The 16,193-nt window shown below is 42.1% G+C and overlaps 1 protein-coding gene across 11 annotated transcripts in view; it reads right to left on the bottom strand.

Moving 5' to 3' along the window:
* The window catches only part of NETO1 (neuropilin and tolloid like 1), an 86,189-nt gene extending 75,738 nt beyond the window's left edge, over positions 1–10,451 (bottom strand). For 8 of the 11 annotated variants that reach the window (XM_073331742.1, XM_073331752.1, XM_073331751.1 and 5 more), the window contains exons 1-3: positions 9,110–10,450; positions 2,807–2,860; positions 177–317 (exon numbers count right to left, since the gene is read on the bottom strand). In XM_073331742.1, coding sequence (XP_073187843.1) covers positions 177–317; positions 2,807–2,860; positions 9,110–9,137 — 223 coding nt within the window. In that variant the 5' untranslated portion in view covers positions 9,138–10,450. Of the gene's footprint in view, positions 1–176; positions 318–2,806; positions 2,861–9,109 lie in introns of all 11 variants that reach the window. The other 3 variants (XM_073331743.1, XM_073331747.1, XM_073331753.1) reach the window with 2 other exon arrangements.
* Positions 10,452–16,193: the final 5,742 nt, after the last annotated feature.

Genomic DNA, 16,193 nt, shown 5'->3' on the forward strand with positions numbered 1-16,193 from the left:
TAAGATGTCAAGAAATTGCTTCTCTAAATCCTGTCTCCCATTTGACCAAACTATCAGACATATTTTCCAATATTTGAATCACCATACACAAATTCCCAGGACACATATGAGATGAAAGACATTATTTGTGAGAAACCCAGTTAATCTCAGAAGAATGGGAGTCACTGGCTGGTCACCTTCTATAATGTAGATGCACTCTCTGTCAGGAGGATACTTGTTGGGGTAATTGGGAGAAGTGAAGATGCCTCCTTCTGCATATTTTGTCCAAGTTCCACACTGTACTGGTTTCTGCCCTTCTGAAGTGGTTTGCTTTTCTGCTTAAAACAGGGGGAGGGGGGAAAATCACATCACACAAAATATTTAGTACACGTAACTATTTAAGATAATAAGTCCCTATTAAGGGTCTAAACCTATTTACATTGAAGCCAATGGGAGTTTTAGCATTGACTTCAATGGGAACAGGGTTGGGTTCCAGGGCCTGAATAGATAGTCTTTTTAAATGTCAAACGATTAAAAAAATTAATCATGATTAATTGCATTGTCAAACCTATGAGAATACTATTTATATAAATATTTTGGATATTTTCCACATTTTCAAACATTGATTTCAGTTAGAGCACATAATACAAAGTGTACCATGATTACTTTATATTTATTTTTATTATAAATATTTGCACTGTAAAAATAAAATCATATTTTTCAATTCACCTAATACAAGTATTGTAGTGCAATCTCTTTATCATGAAAGTTGAACTTACTAATGTAGAATTACGTACAAAAAATAACTGCATTCAAAAAATAAAACTATGTAAAACTTTAGAGCCAACAAGTCCAGTCAGTCCTACTTCTGGTTCAGCCAATCACTCAGACAAACAAGTTTGGTTACATTTGCAGAAGATAATGCTACCCGCTTCTTGTTTACACTTTCTCATGAAAATGAGAAGAGGTTTTCGGGTGGCACTGTTGTAGCCGGTGTCACAAGATATTTACATGCCATATGCACTAAAGATTCATATGTTCCTTCATACTTCAACCACCAGTCCAGAGGACATGCGTCCATGCTGAGGATGGGTTCTGCTCGATAACTATCCAAAGCAGTGCAGACAAACACATGTTCATTTACATCTTCTCAGTCAGATGCCACCAGCAGCAGGTTGATTTTCTTTTTTGGTGGTTCAGCTTCTGTAGTTTCTGAAACCGAGTTGTTGCTCTTTTAAGACTTCCGAAAGCATGCTCCACACCCTGTCCTGATCAGATTTTGGAAAGCACTTCAGATTCTTAGCTACAGCACTTGACCTATCTTTAGAAATCTCACACTGGTACCTTCTTTGCGTTTTGTCAAATCTGCAGTGAAAATGTTCTTAAAATGAAGATGTGCTGAGTCATCATCTGAGGCTGCTATAACATGAAATATATGGCAGGATGCAGGTAAAACATAGAGCAGTAGGCATACAATTCTCCCCCAAAGAGTTCAGTCACAAATTTTATTTACACATTTTTTTTAAAACGAGCGCTATCAGCATGGAAGCATGTCCTCTGGAATGGTGGCTAAAGCATGAAGAGGCATACAAATGTTTAGCGTATCTGGCATGTAAATACCTTGCTATGTATGCTACAAAAGTGCCATGTGAACATCTGTTCTCACTTTCAAGTGAGATTGTAAACAAGAGGCAGGCAGAATTATCTCCTGCAAAAGTAAACAAACTTGCTTGTCTGAGCAATTGGCTGAACAAGTAGGACTGAGTGGACTTGTAGGCTCTAAAGCTTTACTGTGTTTTGGTTTTGAGTGCAGTAACCAAATTTTTTTAAAAAAAATCTACATTTATAAATTACACTTTCACGATACAGAGATTGCACTACAGTATTTCTGTGAGGTGAATTGAAAAATGCTATTTCTTTTGTTTATCATTTTTACAGTGCAAGTATTTGTAATGAACATAATATAAAGTGGCACCTTAAAAACTAACAGATTTATTTGGGCATAAGCTTCCCTGGGTATAAAACCCACTTCTTCCGAAGCATGGAGTGAAAATTACAGATACAGGCATAAATGTACTGGCACAAGAAGAGAAGGGAGTTACCTTACAAGTGAAGAACCAGTGTTGACAAGGCCAATTCAGTCAGGATGGAGGTGGTCCACTCCCAATAATTGATGAGGAGGTGTCAATAGCAAGAGAGGGAAAATTGCTTTTGTAGTGAGCCAGCCACTCACAGTCCCTATTCAAGCCCAAATTAAAGGTGTTAAGTTTGCAAATGAATTGTAGCTCTGTAGTTTCTCTTTGAAGTCTGTTTTTTAAAGTTTTTTTGTTGAAGGATGGCTACTTTTAACTCTATTATTGAATGTCCAGGGAGACTGAAGTGTTGTCCTACTGACTTTTGTATGTTACCATTCCTGATGTCTGATTTGTGTCCATTTATTGGACTCTTCATTGTTTTTTGTGGCTACAAACTAACATGGATACCCCTCTGAGAGAGTACTGGTATACTTTGTATTCGATGTTGTAACTGAAATCAATATATTTGAAAATGTAGAAAAACAATTTTAATTGCTATTCATTTTTTTGAGTTAATCGCGTGAGTTAACTGTAATTAATCGACAACGCTAGTCCTTACTCAGAATAACCTCCCATTGCAAGATCAGGCACTGGATCATCTAATGCTATCTGCAAATTTATAAAATAAATTATATTTGAATTTTCATCAGTTCACTTTATTGATGCAAAAAATACATACGAGTACATTATGAAATATTTAAATATCTAAACAGGTGTCCAGAAATTGAGACTATACCCCATAAATAACATACCTGTTCCTTTTTTTGTTGCCCCAGACAGGTGTAGGATGATTAGACTTGCTACAACTGAAAGACAAAAATACATTAGGTACAACATGAGGTTAGTGTCCGCAATTAAAGCAACTGTAACAACCTATCTCAATATAATACAATTTAAAGATATCCACAGTACAACAACAGACTGTTTTGTGGTGGCATTATAACATTCTTTTAAAAATATGTCTATCTGCAACTGGGTTCACCCTCCTTCACTCCCCACCCCCCTTTTCAATATTAAAATAAGACACTGGGCTGCCAATATTTTTTTTTTTTGTATGTTCATGATTTGGCATCAATAAAAAGTCAAGTGACTGCTACAAACACAGTGAGCAGAAAGATTGCTATAAAGTGTTGGTGGCACAAGTCTTATTTCAAATCTGCTTTGTTGTGGCATAAAGACAGGTTTGGCCTTACGGTGGGCGATATGAGTGACTGCCCAGGGCACCATGGTCAAGAGGCAAGGAATGGTGCAGGCCTGGAGTGCGAGACCACGGAAGGGAGATCAAGGCAATGGAGAGGTAGCAGGGCCCGGGGACGCCAAAAGGCAAGGTCTCCCAGGGCACCATTTTCCCTAAGGCCAGCCATGCATAAAGAACTTTTTAAAACTAATGTGGTTGTGCAAGAAGGAGAAATCTTTTTTTTCACATCACGACCAAAAGCAACTGCAAAGTCCCACTTACAGGAACTGTTCTGTGGGGAGGGGTGGTAGATCTGGTTTATTTGAACTTTCTTACATGAGGCAATTGTTTCTTGCTGTGAGGAATTCACAACTTCTTTTGCAGATAAAATTAGCTGAATCTGGACCAAAATATCTGCACCCATAGCAGCGGATCAAATCTGGTGAGAACCAATGAAGTCTTTCTTTGCTTCAGTTCAAGCTGCTGATGCTTCCTGAGTTTCTGGAATTTGCAGCCTGAGAGTTAATTCCATGGCACTTTAGACTGGGGAAGACTAGTAAGGAGATACTGTGGCTATTATCAGAAACACTCTCTCTTTTCAGAAAAGCAAGGGGACAGTTTCTTTAAAGGTGGTTGTTAGACTTTTGCTCAAGACATCATCTCTTGATGTTGACAGTTTCTACAGTTATCACCTTGTCTTGGATCATGTGCAGGGGAATGTGACTCAACAAGAGAGTAGAGAACAGCTCCAGCAGTACCTGTTTTGATCAGGTCTTTTCCGCCCTAGTCCATTTGGTATTCATAGAATCATAGAAGATTAGTGTTGGAAGAGACCTCAGGAGGTCTTCTAGTCCAACCAGCTGCTCAAAGCTCAAACCCCAATTAAATCATCCCAGTCAGGGCTTTGTCAAGCCGGGCCTTAAAAACCTCTAAGGATGGAGATTCCACCACTTCCCTAGATAACCCATTCCAGTGCTTCCCCACCTTCCTAGTGAAATAGTTTTTCCTAATTTTCAACCTAGACCTCCCCCACTGCAACTTGAGACCATTCCTCCTTGTTCTGCCATCTGACACCACTGAACAGCCTCTTTGGAACCCCCCTTCAGATAGTTGAAGGCTGCTATCAAATCCTCCCTCACTGTTCTCTTCTACAGACTAAAAAGCCCAGTTCCCTCAGCCTCTCCTCATAAGTCATGTGCCCCATCCCCCTAATCATTTTTGTTGCCCTCTGCTGGACTCTCTCCAATTTGTCCACATCCTTTGTGTGTGTGGGGGAGGGGTGGGGGCGGCAAAACTGGATGCAATACTTCAGATACGGCCTCACCAGTGCTGAATAGAGGAGAATAATCACTTCCCTCAATCTGCTGGCAATGCTCCTACTAATGCAGCCCAATATGTCGTTAGCCTTCTTGTCTAACCGTAATCCCCAGGTCCTTTTCTGCAGAACTGCCACTTAGCTAGTCGGTCCCCAACCCGTAGCACTGGATGGGATTCTTCCATCCTAAGTGCAGGACTCTGCACTTGTCCTTGTTGAACATCATTAGATTTCTTTTAGCCCAATCTTTCACTTTGTGTAGGTCGCTCTGGACCCTGTCCCTACACTCCAGCGTATCTACCTCTCCCCGCAGCTTAGTGTCATCTGTGAACTTGCTGAGCGTACAATCCATCCCATCATCCAGATCATTAATGAAGATGTTGAACAAAATCAGCCCCAGGACAGACCCCTAGGGCTCTCCACTTGATAATGGCTGCCAATTAGATATCAAGCCATTGATCGCTACCCATTGATTCTGAAGATCTAGCAAGCTTTCTATCCACGTTATAGTCCATTCATCCATTCCATACTTCTTTAACTTACTGGCAAGAATACTGTGGGAGACTGTATCAAAAGCTTTGCTGAAGTCAAGATATATTACATCTACCGCTTTCCCCATATCCATAGAGCCAGTTATCTCATCCTAGAAGGCAATCAGGTTGTAAGGCATGACTTGCGCTTGGTGAATCCACGTTGACTATTCCCGATCACCTTCCTTTCCTCCAAGTGCTTCAAAATGGATTCCTTGAGGACCTTCTCCATGATTTTTCCAGGGACTGAGGTGAAGCCGACTGGTTTGTAGTTCCGCAGATTCTCCTTCTTCACTTTTTTTAGCCTGGGCATCATATAAAAAGACTGCACAGGTTCTTTTTCCAGTTATTAATCAGGATGGATACTCAATCTTGATTATTTTAGATCTACCAGCTGCCATTGATACTGCTGACCATGAGAATGTGCTGATATATTCATGGATCACAGCAAACCTAAATAGGGTTGCCTTTGAATAGTTTCCTTCCTTTTTGTCCTGATAGCACTGGGAAATTGCCATCTACATCAATAACTCTTTCATACAGAGTTCCACACTGTTCTCTGTTTTTTCACTTTTTGTACTCAATGTGTAAATGAAACCATTAGGACAGTTGGAGAGAAAATATAGTCTGTGGTGCTTTCAGTACCCTGATAACACCTGAATCTGTATTTCTAGGTCTTCCGACCCGAGCCTTGCAGAGGTTTGTGGCAAAGTTTAATCTCAAAGAAAGACTGAAGTGATGAAAAAACAATGCACTGGGAGCACATCCACCATTACTTTTCCAGTCCAGCTGTCTTGTTGGATCCCCAGCTGCTACTGGATATGCAAGTAGAAGTTGCAAATGGTGTAAAGCATTCTTAAATTTACACTTAGCAAGAAAATTGCAGCTTTTTTCAGATATGGATCTCTCCAGTCATCCATGGCCTTATTGCAACATGTTGTACATATTTGAACATGTAGTCTCATCTCAGAATCTGAAACTAGTGTGGAATGCAGCTGCTCATTCACTAAAGCTGTGTTCCATGCAGGAAGCACATTGCAATTGTGCCTATGATTTCCATTGGTTGCCAGCTAATTTATGGATAGTGTAAGATGCTGGTTTAGACTTACAATATGAAGCTAACTGCAGAGGCTCTCTCTTTCTATCCTCATGAATCCATGGCAATTTCAATCTGAGGTACTCAAGCTAGTAGCTCTATGGATAAAATGGGAGGAATCTGCTAGCAGGGCATTCATGTGAGGGGGCCCAACTCCTTAAAATTTCCCTCCCTCTATCTGCCAGAACCTAGATTTGGTGAACTCCAGATCACGCTACAGGGTGTTCCTGTTACCCCTGGCTTTCCTGGGGTGAAGACCAAGTATTACCTGACAGTGAGGGTTGAATGGCATGTGTGTAAATGTCTTTTTCTGCTGGGACAGTTTGTAAGTTATTTATTTATTACTGTTTTAATTCTAAGTGTATATATTCTGAGACTCTGGAGCTGTGCATTTTTTAAATGTGAATAACATAGCATTTCAAAGATCTGTGCTCTGCAAAGAGAATGGGAATCACTAATGAGTCAATGGAGAGGGATTATGATCTTCCACCCCAGCTCCCAATCTAGTAAACCTTTTAGCTCTCTCAGAAGACACTGATTATTAGATAATTAACAAATACCACCTTATCCTTATATAGCACCTTTCATTGGAGGCCCTCAACACACTTTTAAATATTAAAATCACCACTCTACAGATTTAGGAACTGTGGCACAGAGAAGCCAGGTGAAGGGTCCCAGCGACATTTCAGCAAAGATGAGAGGAGAATCCAGGTCACTTAAACCCAGCTTTCAGTTCTAACCACTAGAAACAATGTTTTTTTAATTAAATTACCTACATTGCTGCAAAATGGAGAGCTATGCTTACAACTTGGCATGATGGTATTGATCATAAACAGTAAAAAATAATCTTGGAATAAAATATAATAAAGAAACAAGAAAAGCTTAAGGAGACTCTGCTTAATCCTCATATACTGTATCCAACACAGCTGTACTGTTCAAGTGAAATACTTGTTCCCTTTACTTTTAATAGAGTAATTTGGATTGGGGGCTTTAAAGCATAAAAAATACTTATATTGCCACAATATCCCACTTCTTTCTTCAGTGCTTAAAGAATTATGGAAATTTACCCCTTAAATTTCAAGGCAAAGACTCGATAATATATTTCTGTCAAGCAGATAAATGTTAACCAGTGGAGAAATTTCTCAAGATGAATATGCTTATCTGCCAATGGGTTACATTTACTGGATTACAAACACAATATTTTGCATATTAAATCAACTGTAAAACCTGATGCCTTCCCCTTTTCCTCCCCTCTTACTACAGGACAAATACAATCTTTCCCATATTTAAAAAAAGCCAAAAGAAAAGTCTGATCCTGCTATCTTTACTCAGACAAAACTGCTAGTCAGGGAGCTTTGCTGAAAGGAAGACACCAATATCAGCAATCATGGAGGTTTAGAGATTTTTTTAAAGCAGGATCCCACCTAATTTCTTGTTGATCTCCCCAGTCCTCATCATCTAGCCGAATTGTAATTAGGCTTATTAGTGCTCCTCTGATTATGGACCTGTGCATATTTCTATTACACATCCATATTTGAAGAGTCTTATCATTTGGCCATAACAGTTGCTTAAGAATGTAACTTGACATGTAAGGTCTAACCCAGTAAAGAATTTTGAAAACAAGTTCTAAAAAATATTGCTATTTTACAAGCTAGCTGTATCTTTAAAGGATATTCTTTCAGAGTAGTTTAAACTACCAACCCTTCACACCTTCTCTTTTCTTGGGGAGGGGGTAGAAAATGACAATTTCCGGACCACCCATATTCATACCGTGCAATAGCCCCCATTGATATTTTCACACAAGAACTCGTGTTTCAAATGGCCTCGGTCCTGAGGCTTTTGTTTGTTTTACACACGTCAGGTTTAGCGAGTACATCTCCTGGCGCTCCTTACTATTCCTGTTTGGACAGGTGATTATTACGGAATGCGAACCATTGTCAATGCGCAACTCACAGCATTCACGTAACTGTGCTCTACAAGAGTAACATGAACTGCTGCTAAAGCTTAGCGGATTTTGGATGGAGAACGCCGCAGCGTTAGAGTAGCTTCATAACCAAGACCAAACCACCAGGGCTTTTGATTCCTTCCCATTGATCACTTCAAATCAATAGAGAACACATACTAGCATCCAGAATAGACCGCCCCCAACACTGAAAATCCCATGTAAGGGTCTGATGGGGAAAAAAAAAGTAAATTCCGAGTTGTGACTGAAACTCTATCCTTTAATCCACCACATTGTGTTAAATGATTTTGATTACCATGGGCCAAATGTAGATCTCCGTGACACCGGCGATAATCCGGAGTAATGCCGATGAATGCATCCGATGAAGTGAGCTGTAGCTTACGAAAGCTTATGCTCAAATAAATTGGTTAGTCTCTAAGGTGCCACAGGTACTCCTTTTCTTTTTGTGAATACAGACTAACAGGGCTGTTACTCTGAAAGAGGCCATCAATGGAGCTATTCTGGATTTATATCAGTGTGATTTAGGAGAAGAGCAGAATTTAGCTCCGTGTCTGAAGATCCCTCGGGTCTGTCATTTGAGGGTTCAAACCCAAGCCTCAGAGTTAACCCGGGTTAGAATCCCACAAGCAAGGAGATGGTATACCGATCAGTCCCTGCAGCACCCTTTAGCTGCTAGTTTTGCACCCCCACTGGTTACTTTGAAAGCTACTCTCTCTCTCTCTCTAATTACAGGTATACTCAGTCCTCCCTATCATCACCACAGACTCAACAAACAAGTGCATGTGTCACTGCAAACGCCAGGCTATATCTACGTCTTTCCTGCACCTCTTGCAATTATACTGCATGGGGGGGGGGGGGAGAAAGTTTAAACCCGCGCCTTGAAGCTGTGAGCCCCCCAGTATTAACCGTCTCCACCTGGAAGAAGGAAAAATAGTTGCCCTGCGAAGCAGAGCGGCTTCAGGAAAGATACTTACTGTGAAACAAACTGCGCCCATGGATCATGTCTGTTCCTTACGCAAGGGGCTTCGATCTCCACTAATTCCATTTAGATACGGGAGGACTTCCAGTGGTGGGGAGAGGATGGAGTAGGAAAACTGAAGCCCACACACTCAGCGAAGGGTAGCAGCAGCCCTTCCTCTCCCTCCTCCTCGCCTTCAAACAATCACCGCCGTCTCAACCCCATCACACCAGAGCGATCATCATCATCACCACCCTCATCTTTGAATCATATCAAAAGCAGCAGCCGCTGAGTACGACAGGGAGTCTGCATAACTGGCGGCGACGGGCCAGAGAGAAAGAGACCGGAGGACAAGCACCTGGCAAAGAGCACATCAGAAGGGGGCCAGGAAAGAGGCCGGGGCAACGAGTAGGGGGGGTCGCTCGCACAACCCTCCCCCCCTAATCACCAGTTTCATACAAAACCAAAAGCCGGTCGAAGCATTTCCTATAGGATTTCAAGCCCAACGTTTCCCAGACCTTTGGGTTCTTTTGATGCATTGAAGGAAGGATTAATGGGTCCGTCATCGGCTCCCTGGGCTTGGTCCTCTGAAGGGGTGGGGTGGAGGGAGGGAGCCCAAAGGGGAGGGGGCAGGAAGATTTACCAAACAGGAGATTTAGTCATATTTGTGGGCACTGCAATCCTTATTAGAGAAGAAATCCTTTAAAATCGAACAAATCCATTTTTGCAAAACCCTCTCTCTGCGTGTTGCATAGTGTCAAGCAGCAGCGGCAAGCGGCTGAAAGCACATTGCACCGGCTCAAATCCTCCCGGCGATGGATGGAGAGATAGAGAGATGGATGTACGTAGAGAGAGATCCCCTCACTCCTACAGTCCAGGGCGAAGAGCAGAAGAAAATCCCGGAGATTCTTCCATTTATTCCACGGGGGGGAGGGAGGGGTTGCTGTAGATTGTTGAATGGGGGGGGGGAAGGGTTTTTCCTCCTTCACTTTATGTCCTAAAGAAAATGTTCATTGTTCCTCACCCCACGAACTGCATCTATCAAAAGGAAACAAGACACTTTCCCTCTTTGAGCTGAGCCTTCCCCCATTTACTTACACACACACACACACACACACACACAGAGGCAGGCAGCAATAAAAGTTTAGCGGTTAATCCTTCGGCTGCAGATACGATCGCCTCTTCCAATCAATCCACAGACAGGCAGGGAAATCTTTCACCCCCCCTTCCCCAGCGTCCTCCCCAGCCAGCTCTCAGCCCAAACACAGATGGCAGAGGAATACTGGGGAAAAGGGGGTAGAGAGAGAGAAGGGGAAAATCTAGAGGAGAAGAGGACGACTCAGGAAGGCGGAAAGAAAGAGAAATGAAAATGCAAGGGGGGGTGGGGGGAGGAACTGCAGTCTCCTCCCCCGCTCCTGGTCCTGCCAGCAGCGGCAAGCTCCCACCGCAGCAGCCCTAGGTTAAGTCCGCAACGCCGGCTCCTTCTCCACAGGGACCTCCAGTCTGCACCCGTTGCCTCCTCCCTGGCACCCTCAAGACACCGGCGCAGGAGGAAATGGAGGAGGGAACAAAGGCGGAGGCGAGGGGGGCAATGGGAAAGAGAAAGAACCGCTGTGTTTGCCCCAAGTGAGAAAGGATGGGGATGTTCCCACCCCTGGTCCTGCTGCTCCCACGCCGGCTGCGCCGGCTCCCCAGCACCTGCTGCCGCAGCAGCGAAGCTGAGGCACGGAAAGAGAGCGTGTATCACCTCCTCCTCCCTGCCTCTGGGCTTGGGGCGAGGAAGAGGGAGCTGAACAGACTGCAAGAGAGGGAAGGTCCTGACCACAGCATAGCCAGGATCAGACAGAAAACCCCCAACTCTCTTTTCCAGGCTGCCAAAGGCGGGGGGGGGGGGTAGACCGAATGCAAAAAGCAAAAGCCCCAGTTCTCCGTACCTCAAGCTCATTCCATCTGCAAAGAAAAAAAAAGTGTTCACCCCCCTGCCTTGAGGGAAAGCAGATAGAGAGGCAATAACTAAACACCCTGAGGTTCGGCTTGGCAGGGTGGAGTGGGGGGGGGGGGGAAGTCATTCATTAATATTAATTAAATGTAAAGACCATGTCTCCAACCGATGCAAATTTGCTGGTGCTTCTAAAATGCTCCCTGAAGATTGATTTTGCACTTCGGTTTTGCAAGCAGCCCTTCAAAAGAACGTGGGTGGCTACTGCCCCAAATCAGTTGTCTCCCAGATTTTCTGGGGAGGCTTTAACGCAACCTCTGTAGTGTAATGACTAATGCGTGATCGTGCAGAGTTAATTGTCCTTAAATGGCTGCACACGTTGGGGGTAAATAGATGATCAGGTGCTGCTGCGTGATATACAGACTTGGCTCCTTTAAAAAAAATACCTTATCTTTTTGTAAAGCAGGTCTCTGTTACCTTTAGTACACCCTTGAATCGCACAGCTGTTAAGCCCAAAAGGTGGATGACAAGAAAACTTGATTTTACAGCAAACCAGCCTGGATTGATCAAAGATCCTCTTTTCCCCTTTCATATTTCCAATTGTCCTGTGGATCCTCTGCTGTGTAACCTGGAGCAGGAAAGTATCTGCCATAGAGAGTTAAATATGCAGTCTGTCAGTTCCAGCTCCATACACACGAAGAGTGTGAAATAATCTTGGCCGATGGGATTCGCACATCAATCCATCCATTTTGCCTGACTTTATGTAGTTTACAATCCTGCTGGGTGAGGAGGACACAGCAGCGGGCTACTTGTATTAAGGAATACGGAGGGAACAAGATTGGCAAGGAGACTGTTCGCTTGATCCTCCCTAGGTTTTTCTGTTTCTTGCCTTACTAGAGGCAAAAATCAAGACGGCAGTTGTTACTCTTAATAAATTGGTTACACTCGCCCTCTCTGCTTGCTCGCTCTCCCAGTCAAAAAGAACCTCCTCATCTGCGGTATATTTGAGAGGCAGCTGAGGATCAACTTCCATCATGCAGATGTGCAGAGTCTTGCTTTCTGAGACAAGCAACATGTAGCGCAATTGAAAAGGGAGGGCATGGAAACATACTGTAATACGGTTGTTTATAAGCAGATTGGCCGCATCTCCTGCAGGGCAATGCAGCCATCCATATGGCTAAGTTTCAAGCTATAATTATTTACAAAAGGTTAAGGTATAAGTAGACACAAAATAGCTGATTTTGCTGTTTTGGGAAAATGTGCTGTGTCACATTTTTACAACGCTAAGCTTCCATATTCTCCCCCTTGCTAGATGTATTCTTTGTGTTGCCATACAGGTGTTGGTTGCTTTAAAGATCCCCTAGCTTCTTGATCTGTGCAACTGTTTGAGAGTATCATCACAATATTATTGTTTACATAGCACCTGGTGTGGATGCTGGGAAGTGTGAGAAAAAAGTAACAGGTCCCTGCTCCCAAGGAGCTTTCAGAGGGAAGGCACAGAACAAATATAGAATGGCATGTGTTCATTTTAGCCAGAACACTGTTCAGAATAGCTGGGTTTTGGAAATTAACAGCACTAAAGTGACAGTCATAGTATCCCTCAGCTACTATGGGCTACCTTATGGTAGGGTTTTCATTTCAGGAATTCTGTGATCAGGTTAAATGTCACATACTACTTATTTTATTGTTTCTACAAACAGGTTTAGAAAAATTGAAGCTGTTAGAGGGAAAAGTATATGTGGAAGCTAGCCACAAATCAGTTTCTGCTGGAGGATTCATTTTAGATAGCCTTGGCAGGTGTAAACCTCAAGCCACTACAGTAATCTTCACCTTTTAATTTCCGCTCTGGGGTGGTTGTATGTTTTTTCTAAGATTTTGCAGATTATAGCTGCAAAACCTATTATGTATATGTACATAATCAGTGTAGGGAAGGTGGTAGCTTTACTGGGCCAGCATAAACCTTTCACTACACAAGCTTTTATTTATATGGGTAAATAGTTTACATAATGAATGCCTAATGTATTTATATTAGCCTCTATCTGGCCAGCCTATCAAGTTTCAGCTGCAAACTGAAAAAGGGAGGCTTCCCATTTAATGAAACGGTTTTGAAAAAACAGTGGTGACTATAGTATATTTTAATTCTTCCCACGGGCAACTCAGTGTAGGCTAGAATCCTGTATACCTTTCATTGTCAAAACGCCATTAATTTAAAATGGAAAATTTCCCCTCAATAAGGTCATCTGAATACATTAGGGTATAACTAAATTTCAGGGGAGTTTACTTAATTTTTACTTAAGATTAAAATCTTACTTCTCAAAATGAACAATATGCACAAAGTGTACATTCTTGGTTCACACAGGTGCCTAGGGGAGGTGGTGGAATCTCCTTCCTTAGAAGTTTTTAAGGTCAGGCTTGACAAATCCCTGGCTGGGATGATTTAGTTGGGGATTGGTCCTGCTTCGAGCAGCGGGTTGGACTAGATAACCTCCTGAGGTCCCTTCCAACCCTGATATTCTATGATTTTATGGTTTAATGTGCATATAACTCAAAATGTTGTTCTGTTATTATAACCATACATCACATAATCCCATTATACCACAGCCTGGCTGGAAGCCTCTCTCCCTGAACCTTCCTATTGATTTTAAATGGGTGCTTGAGTGGAGCTACAAGATGAGGCCCTTTTAAGTACTGAGGCCCAAATCCAGAAAAAGGATTTAAAGTGCCTAACTCCCACTTCAGGAATCCAAGTCCAAAACATAGATGTCACTGAGATCCTCAAAATCGGTGCTCAGATGACACTGTGGAGGCACCTAAAATTCCTCAGTATCTATATTTTTTGCTAAAAAAATCCCCTATTTCTGCTATTGGTCATGTGTAGAACACCTCAGTCTAGGTGTCCAAGCATTTATCTCAGAGCTAAGTCCCAGCAGATCCTGAAACTAGGTGTTATCCTACCTTTCGCACCTCTGGGGCCTGATCCAGAAAGTACTCTCAGAGAATGTATAAACATCACAAATGACCAGAAGGGAGGGAGGCAGGCAACCCTCCCATATAGCCTTTAGTCCACTGGTTACAGAACTCACCAGGCTGTGGGATAGCCCAGTTCAATTCCCCCTCTTTCTGAGGAGAAGGGATTTGAACATGGGTTTCCCCACTTAAGTCCCTTTATGGATGTGGGCCTGACTATGTATGGAGGGGAGAGAGAGAAAAAAAAAAGCTGGGTAAAATAGTTGGAAACCTTGATTTTAAAAAAATAGCTAGGCTATAAATTGAAATGGAAAAATATATTCATGATGCCAGACTATCACCCATTGGTCTATTTCTTCCACAAACAACTTTACAGTTCCTTCCATGCTGTTCTTCATGTAGCAGATGCCCACCACAAATGAATCCAAAGAGCCAATTTCACCTATAATAAAAATCTCTTCTCTGATTCAATAATACGTGCACATCATTTGTCCCTGTAAACATGATTTGTCCCAATCAATGTTACGCTTATCCTTCCCTCCCCACGTGCAACTTCCATTTGTTTGTTACACCCACTTTTTATGTCTTATCCACATTTAAACCTCACCTCTGCACCTCAGTCTGTGCAGTCCAATTCTCAGGTTCACATGGGCAAGGGTCTGCCCAGGTGGATCAGCTTGCAGGATAGAAGCCTTAGACTTTCTGGGGCAGGCACTGTCTTTTATTAGGTATATAGCATTTAAGACAATCCCAAAATAATCCACATTTGAAGTAGAAATAGAAAAACAATAATGAAAGTTAAGTTTGTTCTGTGGTGAATATAGAAGTATTTTGTGAACTATGGGAAACAAGTTTCAGAGTAGCAGCTGTGTTAGTCTGTATTCGCAAAAAGAAAAGGAGTACTTATGGCACCTTAGAGACTAACCAATTTATTTGAGCATAAGCTTTCGCGAGCTAGAGCTCACTTCATCGGATGCATTCAGTGGAAAATACAGTGAGGAGATTTATATACACACAGAACATGAAAAAATGGGTGTTACCATACACAGTGTAAGGAGAGTGATCACTTAAGATGAGCTACTAGCAGCAGGAGAGTGGGGGTGGGGGGCAGGGAGAGAAAACCTTTTGTAGTGATAATCAAGGTGGACCATTTCCAGCAGTTGACAAGTGTGGCCTATCAGAGGCTCGTTCACCTGCACATCTACCAATGTGATATATGCCATCATGTGCCAGCAATGCCCCTCTGCCATGTACATTGGTCAATCTGGACAGTCTCTACGTAAAAGAATAAATGGACACAAATCAGACGTCAAGAATTGTAACATTCATAAACCAGTCTGAGAACACTTCAATCTCTCTGGTCACTCGATTACAGACCTAAAAGTTGCAATTCTTCAACAAAAAAACTTCAAAAACAGACTCCAATGAGAGACTGCTGAATTGGAATTAATTTGCAAACTGGATACAATTAATTTAGGCTTGAATAGAGACTGGGAGTGGATGAGTCATTACACAAAGTAAAACTATTTCCCCATGTTTATTCCCCCCCCCCCACACACACTGTTCCTCAGAAGTTCTTGTCAACTGCTGGAAATGGCCCACCTTGATTATCACTACAAAAGGTTCTCTCTCCCCGCTCTCCCTCCCCCCACTCTCCTACTAGTAATAGTTCATCTTAAGTGATCACTCTCCTTACAGTGTGTATGGTAACACCATTTTTTCATGTTCTGTGTGTATATAAATCTCCTCACTGTATTTTCCACTGAATGCATCCGATGAAGTGAGCTGTAGCTCACGAAAGCTTATGATCAAATAAATTGGTTAGTCTCTAAGGTGCCACAAGTACTCCTTTTCTTTTTATGGGAAACAAGTAAGTTACAAGATTGAGCAAACATTTACTTATTTTTATAGTGATAAGAATTGATACAATATTTTCTAGGGGGAAATGATATGTTCAGTAGTATTTCTTGCAAAGATTTTCATCCTCCCCATAAAAAATAAAAATGAAAAGACATTTAGCATCAGTTATGGATAGTATTTAATTCAAGATGCATATGTGGTCATATTGTATTTGTGAAGGTATGTTTGAATTTTACTATATTCTACCTAAAACTTGAGTAATAATACTACATGCTTTGTGAATTTAGGAAACAGTGAAATATAACAGCCAAAACTATCTTAATTTGGACTGCGA

This window comes from Lepidochelys kempii, chromosome 2 (assembly GCF_965140265.1).
Source record: "Lepidochelys kempii isolate rLepKem1 chromosome 2, rLepKem1.hap2, whole genome shotgun sequence".
In the NCBI taxonomy this organism is placed as follows: domain Eukaryota; kingdom Metazoa; phylum Chordata; order Testudines; family Cheloniidae; genus Lepidochelys; species Lepidochelys kempii.